Source organism: Melozone crissalis, unplaced genomic scaffold (assembly GCF_028551555.1).
Source record: "Melozone crissalis strain CALT ecotype California unplaced genomic scaffold, PUWL_Pcris_2 ptg000005l_1, whole genome shotgun sequence".
Lineage (NCBI taxonomy): Eukaryota > Metazoa > Chordata > Aves > Passeriformes > Passerellidae > Melozone > Melozone crissalis.
Genome location: NW_026535783.1, coordinates 54,399,835 through 54,409,234, shown reverse-complemented (window position 1 = coordinate 54,409,234; position 9,400 = coordinate 54,399,835). Strand labels below are relative to the sequence as shown.

At 40.6% G+C, this 9,400-nt stretch overlaps 1 protein-coding gene across 2 annotated transcripts in view; it reads left to right on the top strand.

Moving 5' to 3' along the window:
- Positions 1-972: 972 nt before the first annotated feature.
- The window catches only part of SREK1 (splicing regulatory glutamic acid and lysine rich protein 1), a 32,907-nt gene continuing 24,479 nt past the window's right edge, over positions 973-9,400 (top strand). Inside the window, exons 1-2 of one of the 2 annotated variants that reach the window (XM_054289171.1) lie at positions 973-1,187; positions 6,289-6,422. In XM_054289171.1, coding sequence (XP_054145146.1) covers positions 1,027-1,187; positions 6,289-6,422 — 295 coding nt within the window. In that variant the 5' untranslated portion in view covers positions 973-1,026. Of the gene's footprint in view, positions 1,188-6,288; positions 6,423-9,400 lie in introns of those variants that run through there. The other variant, XM_054289188.1, reaches the window with a different exon arrangement.

Here is a 9,400-nt window from a genome sequence, read left to right as displayed (position 1 = left end):
TAAGCCTTATCTGAAACATATACATAAATGTACTTATACGAAATGCATCTCTGACAATTGCTTAGAATTACATTTCTGTAATGTAATGACCATCAATAAAGAAAGCACTACCCAGACTTATCTATGGAGATTCTGTAACAACTGACCTACTTGTTCAGGGAACTGTCACAAATTTGCAGTATTTTTCAACCCAGATAGCTTCAAACATACTTCAATCTCTTCTCAGCTGGGGAATGGAAAGTCTTAGAAACTGCCGGAACCCTTAAACCTTTCAAGTGCCAAGATGCACAGCTCCGTACCACTAGGAAAGATCCTTGGTAGTGATAGCCCACACATGAAGTGCTCAGCCTCATTTTCTCCAGCCAATGTAGTCTTTAAGGAGAACTTGAATTACAACTGCAGGCAAGATAAATTTAATTGGGATAGCGTTGCAGTCAATTTATAACAGAACTATTTACAATCCGTTTTATTACGGGCCCTTCCTGTTTAGACAGAGGGTGTGTTCAGAGGTTTATGCCCTAGTGTGATTAAACTGTCTCTTACTAAACGTGGCCACCAAGCGCCCGCTTAAAAGGGAAGTCTCATTTTCCTCCGGGGCCTCGCCCCTGAGGGGCTCGAGCTGCCTACGGGGTTGCCGCGGCAGCCCCTGCCCCGGCGCGCGTCAGCAGTGGCCGCCGTGCGCGCGCAAAGAGCGCGGCAGGGGCGGCCCCTCACGGGCCACGCCTCTTCCTGGGCGGGGCCCAGGCTCCGCGCCGGTCCCGCCCTACGCACGGCGGCCCAGCCGGCTCCATATGAGGTGGCTCCCGGGGAAGCGGCTCCTAGGGAAGCGAGCGATCTCCACGCTGCGGGCGGGCCGGAGGCCTCGCCGGCAGGGGCCGCCAGTCCCTCCGAGAACTCTTCTGGGAGCGATCGAGTGTACCGCTAGAGCGCCTGCCCGCGGCGCCGCTCCGGCCGGTGGCGCGCGCCCCTCTTGGTGGGCGGGCCCGCGCCCCCGGGTGCGCGCGGTAAGGCTGGGCAGGCGCCGCCATGATGAACAGCGGCGGCATCGGGGTCCCGTTGGGCTTCCCCCTGGGCCCTACGTCCGTCATCCAGGTCACCAACCTCTCCTCGGCCGTGACCAGCGAGCAGATGCGGACGCTCTTTGGCTTCCTGGGAGATATCGAGGAGCTGCGTCTCTATCCCCCGGAGTAAGTGGGGCCCCTGCCGCTCTCCGCAGCGACGGAGCCTAGGGATGAGGGAGAGGCGCGGAGGGGCCGGGGGGTAGCGGGAAGGGCAGGGGCAGGAGGCCAGGGGCGCCATTTTGAGTGCGGGCACCAGGGGGGTATCACGTGGTCCCCCCCCTTTGTATGGTCGGAGCTGCGGAGAAGGAGCTGCGCCCGCACTTAAGATGGCGGCGCCGGCCCTTTTCCCTCTTTCCTAAAACCCACTTTCTGTAGCTTGTCTGTCTCCTCGCCCACTCTGGTTGCAGGCGAGCTAGACCGGGGAGTTCCAGGCCCGCCTTCGCCCGACTGCCTTTATTCTTTTTTTTTTTCCCCTTGTGTTAGAAGGGAGCTGTGCTCCGAAAAGGGACTGTTCGAACAGAAGCCAGAGTAGCTGAGGTTTTGTAGCGGGCAGAGGAGGGAACCTGCCCTGCCTTGGAGTTGCCCCCAGTAAGGCTTATGCAGTAAATTAATCCCAGGCGTCACATCGCTCGCTAAATTATAGCGGTTCGTGGTGTCAGCGGCGTGCGAGGGGTGCGCTCAAGTGGGAGATGTAGAGGTTGCCTCTCTCGAGAAGGTGATGATCAGCAGTAAAGGGGAGGAGATGAATTTTTTTTTTCTCTCGAGGCAGCAGTTGTCCTGGGAAGCGAATAATAAATGCGCTTTAAAAATTAAATCGGACTAGTGGAAAGGAGAGGACATTATTAGCATCCCAATACGTGAGCTTTGATACAAAAATGCTCAGGCTAATAAAACTTCGTTTTGCAAAAGGGAAGAGCCAAAAAAGTTGGTGTTTATTAGTTTTTATATAGCTACATAACATCTGATTATATTTGAATACCAACCATACAGAAAAAAAAAAATTAATATGTAAAGATATGCTTAAAATGAGATATGCCTTACTGATATCTATATGGTGGATTTTTATACTGTTTTCTAGGGCTTTGTCCTGGACTTGTTCCACAGTTGATTCTTTATATTTTTAGTTTTCTCGTGACTGAATCTGGTTTTTTGTTACAGCTGTTGTTCTTGTCTTTCACTAGGTTATATAACAGGTTTTAAGGGAAATGGGGACGTTCTTGACATTCATATACAGCTAATGTCTGTGCCAATATTCAATTTTGCCAGGGTATATATGCACATAAAATACTAAAATCCAGTACCATAATAGGGAATAACTTGGGAATGTCAAGGTCATGATGCTGATTAATTCAGTTTTCAGAGATAGGATGCAGGATTGTGATTACCTGCTTTACTCTTGGTTTTATTTACTGTTATTTATGCATATATGTTAGAAGTGAGGCACTTCTCTTGCCACATACTTCTGGATATTTGAACTGACATCCAAATTGCTACCTTGGGAGAAAACTAAGTATGCCTAAAAACTCTAATGCCTTTCCTTAGAACAAAAAAAAAAAAAGTGCCTCCTGTTGACTTTCTGAAAATGTATTTAAATAACATTGTGATAAATTCATAAAATAGTATTTGATTGACAGGCGGCTGGGAAGTGAAGGTATCCCAGACAAAACATAGATCACTATCAGTTTGCAATACAGTTAAAAACTGAAGCTGGTTTGCAGGATGTGACAGGTCTTTTTGCCTTGATGTGTACTCCAGTATGCTAGCCACTGCCCCAGCCTAGTGGTGTTTTCAGTTTAGCAGGAGACCAGTGACACCTGTAATTGGATTCTTAGTCCCCAGACATGCACAGACAGTCCCATACACTTGTAACGCAGTTAAAGTTTGCCTTTCAGAGTAGGCCTCAAAATTACATGTGTAGCAGTGAGCATTCAAATGTGACCTTAGGAAGATTTTTGAACAGTTAGATGTTGAAAAACTTAGTGAGCAACAATTGGGTTTTGGCAGAATGAGTTGTTTGAAAGCTGGGAGTCGCAAACTGTCTCTATTAGGTGTGGAAAGACCTGCTCTGTAATGCTGCTTGCTACTGAATAGTCTGGAGTGGTCTTGAAAAGTAGAACTCTGTTGGAGAAAAAACTTTTGATTTAACAAAAAGTTGGGTGATGGACTGGTTTGTCATAACCCTTCTCTAGTCAAGGGCGAGACTGGATTGGCCTCCGTGTTCTGCAACCAGGAAGTTCTGCTCTGGTTGCAACCCAGCAGGCCTTGAGAGATGGAGACACATACCATACCAGACCTTGGCAATGGGGTTTGAGGCCTCCTCTGGTTTGGAGCCTAAAAGTGTTCTCTTCATGAACCAGAGTATTTGGACAAAGCCTAGTTTAGCACTGAGGGCTGCCACCCAAGTCAATCTCACTTGTATCCCTTATCCATTTTGACACAGGTGGATGGGCCACCTTCACTTAAGGGACATCTCGTCTGAGAAAAAGGGTTGTCATCTATATAGTCCAATAAAAAGAATTGTTATATCCTGCAGTGACAGCAATGTAGGTGAGACTTTTGAGGCAAAACACACAGAGCCTTATTTAAACTGATCTGCACAATTAATCCATAATATTCTCTTTTAATAAGTTATTAATTTCTGTCATGTCTTCCACACCTCACACACCCCATCTCCCTGCCCCACCACCCCACCTCCTTGCCCCGCTTGAGAAAATTTGGACAGTTGGAGAAATGTTTTATAGCCTTTTTTTTCTTATTACCGTAGATTTCTGAAAAAGTCCTTCTTAGGAAATACTTTGGTTGATTTTTATTCTGTTAGGAGATGAATGTTGCTGTCTTTCTACAAAGTGAAACAAAAATGGTAGAAATGTCCCAATACTATTTAGATATTTATTTCCTCTTAATTTTTTTTTTCTAAAGAGACTAACTGAATTTTAGTAACTTGAATCAGAGATATACGAGTTGCTTTTTGACGTCAAGGCTGTGTTACCTAGGAGAAAGATCACGAGTCTCCCTCAATTCAGCCTCAGTAAAGGCTAGCAAAAAAAAGGTGACAAAAGGAATTAGAATAGGACTTGAATGTTTTAGCAAAAAGTCCTCTTAAAAAGGCTGATGGGAAGACTTTTGAGGCCCCCTTCATAAAAAGAGAGAACTCAATCACTGTTCAACCTCCTAAAATTTTAGATCTCAGATCTTAATGGTTTCTCTTGAGGCGACTTTGATGTGTTTTTAGTAGAGAGCGACACCTCGTAGAGAATTTCTCCCTTCTGACCTCTGGAAAGCGCTTGGTATCAAGAAGTCTTTGTATGGCCTCATTTGCACCAGTGTTCAGACAGCTTATATTTTTTAACATATTGTCCACATAGCTTTTGTGTTCTAATCAAGGAATACAGGAGAGTAAATCTTACAAAAACACACTTGATAGTGCAGGCTCTATAAATGTTAAAATTTATAGGGATTACTGGGGAGATCTGAAACTGCGTGGAGCAGAATTATATTTTTGAGTTGGCAATGAAAGCAAAAAAGGAAAAAAAATCAGGAGATATTAGGAGTCTTCAGCAGTGTGGACCATAGAACCTTCAGTGGCGACTTCAGCCATTTGGGTTATAATACTGAGGGATATATCTAAAAAGAGACAAGCAAACACCATACAGTGATGACAAGAAACTCCAAGGCACGAGTTCCTCCCTTCCCTTAGAGTCCTCTCCCCCACCAAACCAAAGCAAATAAAAAAATACCTTGTGGTGCTCACAGTATCTCTAGAGTACTGAAGAAGCCACAGCTGGCTGTCACCAGGCTGTCACCTGGCTGTCTGATGCTAGAAACTGGTCTCAACGGAGATCTTACAGCTAGCTCCAAAGCTGTTCTATGCAGTTAGTTCCTTCCTCAATGTGGAAACTTGAAATGGTAAAAGCATTATCCACCACAAATAAGTAAAAGTGAGTAGAAGTGCAGTCAATCTTAAAATGTTTCTCTATATTGTATGATGTTTCTGTCTCCCACTCTGTTTAGTTTTTCTTCCCCTATGTTGTCTTTTCTTACAGAATTTTCCATCATAGATGTTTCTGAATGCCATTCTGAATTTGGCCATCTCTAGATACTATACATTTGTGCTTCTGTCCTGGTAGCCAGAAACATACTACTCTGCCTGCTTGAGGCTTACATTTTTGGTTTATTCTTATAATTAATATGATGAGATCATGTGTGTAAAACTTCTGATTTGTGTTTAAATCCTGAAATCTAATAGAATTTCATAGAATAACTGGGGAAACACGTCCTTGGAATTCGAGGGGACTCCAAGATGGGTTGCTTTAAACTTGAACTGCTGCTGGTGATTCCAGAAATTTGGCAAATGTTTCCATTTTGGTTGAGACAGGACCAGGGTGAAACAGTCTGTGCAACGTTTTTTCCATGATTTCAAATGAAACTTGCTGATATTCCAGGAACACAGTATTCTCTCTTTGAGTATTTACCTGTACTTCCTTCATGCGAAGAAGTAAGCTGCTAATATAAAGGTTACAAACCTTGACTAGGGAATCAATTTTTAATGCAAACTTAGTTGTTTTGATCAAGATTGCAATGTTTCCGTGTTTTCTCTTGGCATACAGTGTAATGGAAAAGTGAATTACAGATTTTCTTCACTTTTGTAGCCAAATGGTGTGGTGCTCCTACTTCCTCCAATGTTTCTCCATGCTACATTGTGCCGAACTTTGGCAAATGGTTTTTGTTACCTTAGTCAGCTAAGACCCAGTATTTGAAAGCCCTCTCAAGAATTGTTTTTATCTTTGTAAGAATTAATAAAACTACTTTGGTGAAAGCCAGAGAGAATATTGATTATTACAGACTAGTATCTGTAGTGGCTTGTTGTCTTTCCTAAAAAAAAAATATTTTCAGGAAAAAAAGATAAACTATAAAATATTTACTGGCAATTGTAATTGTCAAGTAAGTATGCTCCTTCAAATAGTAATTTGAAATGTACTATTCAGTGTTGTGTAGCCAGATAATATAAGAAAATTAGTCTTGTTAATTAGTGATTTTGGCGTACATAAGTTTTCTTTAAAAAGGTGCTCTATCTTTTTTCACTGATACAGCAAGTGGCAAGTTCGTAGATTTCTATACTTTAGGCTTCCTTTTCTATGAAAAAAATCTTTTTTTCCCTAAGGGGTAATAATTTAAAATATATCCATACAGTTATGACTAATTGTTATTTTTTCCTTTTATCTTGCAGCAACGCACCTCTTGCTTTTTCCTCCAAAGTATGTTATATTAAGTTTCGTGAAGCATCAAGTGTTGGTGTGGCCCAGCATCTAACTAACACGGTTTTTATTGACAGAGCTTTGATAGTTGTGCCCTGCGCAGAAGGTTAGTATTCTAGAAATTCTTCTGTAATGTTGGTGTTTGTTGTATTTGTTAATTGTTTTAAGCTTTCTATGTAAGGTGATGCTCTGTTGTTGTTTTACTTTATTTGATTGCTTTTTGGAAAAAAAAGGCCTTGAAACAAAATTGAAAACTGAATGAAAAAAGCCCCACTTATACATGTTTAATTGAAATTCAGCATTGGCCAAAAGACAGTTGGTTTAAGTTAAAACTCTGGTTTCTGTAGTTATTACGTATTTTGAAGGAAAAGAGAGAAGAATAATTCCTTCTGCTATGGTTTGTGTAGGCAGGTGTATTTGCACACAGAGTTCTCACTGAAGTCAATGGAGCTCTGGGAAGATCAGGCAATTCCCTGACACTTAACATTGCAGTTTGAATCTTAATGTATCACCTTTGCTGTAGAGACTTTTTTGCTGATTTGTGCTTTTTTAAAGATACTGATTATTTCTGCAGTTTTAGAGTGAATCCCAGTTTTGTCTTACAGACGTGGTATACTCATTTGGCCATTTTAGAGTCATCTAATGCAAGATACTTAGCACTCAAAATACTGTTTGAATATAAATGTTTATCTGCTAGTTTAATTTTTAAACTTTTTTCTTTCTTGTTACTGTTGAAAATGTTACTCCATGTGCCATAAAACAATTTCTTTATGTATACTGGTACTCCTTTTTGTTTTGGGTATCTGTTTAAATATGCAGTGATCTGTCCAGAATGCTCCCATCATTAAATGTTCTTAAGAACATTACTGATGTAATGTAATTACATTAAAAGTCTTCATGAGATAAAATACTTGATTAATACATTGACAGATGTTCCTTCCCCTAGCTCTGAGGGAATGCTTTTATAGATGTGTTGAGTACATGACGATTTGTGTTCTTAGTAGAAGAATCCAAGATTTGAATACAGTTACATGAAGCAGAGTCCTGTGGCAGGCATATCAATGGATTTAGGCAGAGCCCCATTGACTTCACTGGGATCACTGTGGAATTTAGCCTCTGACTGATAGCTGGACCTTTTGCCTCCTTGGAATGGAATCATTCCAGCTGATGGACTGAACCTGACTTTACTTTCAACTTAGTTGCTGTTTTGCCATGAACAACAATATGTAGAGTGATTGAACTGTAAATTGCAACAGATCAAGAAATACCTCTTAATAACATCTCTAGCTGCAAGAATCAGGTTTTGGTTCAAAAAAAATACTATTGACTTCTTACAGTTTGTTAACAATGGTCCCAGGGTACCACGTTTTGGCGTGTTTGCTGCATCATGATCTAGATAGTGTGAGATGAGTGCTGCTATAATACTCATTTGGGACGTTCTTAACAAACTGATAGGTCTCAAAAATTTCACGAACTATAAAAGTACTTTCACTAGAGGCTGTATTGACCTACAGTATGCTGCCTATTCTTGTAGCTTTCTTAGGCAGGTCATACAGCACATACATTTATCTTTGTAAAGCCTAGGTTTTTAGTTACTTTTGTGTCTTGTTTTGGGGACTCTTTGTTTTCATATTTTTAACTTGTTCTTAAACCACAAAGAGAATATTGCTGTATGCACTGGAAAGTGCGTAGAGGCTAAGCGCACCAGAGTCTCCAGTTGAAGAATTGCCCCATAATAAATAGGCTAAAGATTATTCCGAATCTTAGTTTTATATTTCATCAGTAAGATCTTTACACTGGTTCAGTATTACCAGAGAGGGAAGATGGCTGCCTAATGAGGGAACAACACTTCCTGGTGTTTTTCTTGTGATGAGATCACTGCCTGACATGATATGGCAACAGGCAGGTAAAGCTATATTTTCCTGTGTCTACAGTGAATGAAAGGAGAATAAGTCAAAATTCTGACAAATCTTGTTCCAGCTCTATTGATAACTGGCTGATCAGGCATTTCTGAGAAAATGTGATCACTGTTCAGAATCATTCTGGACTCCACAAAAATGTATGCGTAATTAGGTGAACAAGGTTTTGAGATTGCTTTTTTGATGTCAGAATGCTGTTCTCTGTAACTTTGTATCAGAATCACTCATTTATAAAAAGATGTGAATTTATACAAATTTAACTTTCTGATGAATTTATTATTGTGTGGAATAAGTATGGCTTTGGAGACCATGGCACAAAGGTTTTTTCACTATGTATCATATGAGGCACTGTTAATGGAGTCAGTGAACTGGATCATGGGTTTTAAAAGATGGCTTTTTATCCTACCAGGAGGTAAAATTATACCATTGACCAACATTCCCAGTAATAAACATTTAATGTGTGAAGTTAAACATAGGGGAGAGGTAAAATGGAAATCTAAAAACATGATTCAAAAAATAGAAAAAAACCTGACATTTGGAGTGTATTTAAAGAGTGGTAAATCAAGGAGGAAATCACTACAGAATGAAATCAATGTAAAGTATGTGACATTTGATTAACAAATTAACAAAAATGTTATTGTAAATGAAGTAAGACCATTAAGCTGTGAAAATACAACTTTTTGTGTGTGTGTATTGGTAGGTTTTTCTTTAAATATGCTTTGAAAATGCAAAGATGAAAGCTAAACAAAGATGCCACCCTAATCTTTCTAAATTTTATGTCCACATTATCTGGTAGATGGATTTTGACTATTAATTTGGTTTTGTATGTTTTCTCTGTGTGATATTTGTGCATTATTAGATGACTAGACTGGCCAAGGCAGACCTGTTACACTTGCCTGAGTTAGGCATTGTTTGCCATGCCACTAAACCTGCCGCCAAGTGAAACCTTCATGGGGGAAATGAGATCGAAGTCTGACCTGCTGAAGATGGACGCCCTGTCTCTGTTTTTATTTTATTTTGCTTTCTTTCCTTTGTTTCTTTTATTTTTATTTTATTTTGTCCCTTTTTTGTTTTGTTCTGTTAAATCTCTTTCCCTTGTACTTGTGAACTGGTACTTCAGTTCTGTAAAATGATGTTTGTAAAGGGTTCACAGTGTTTGATTTTG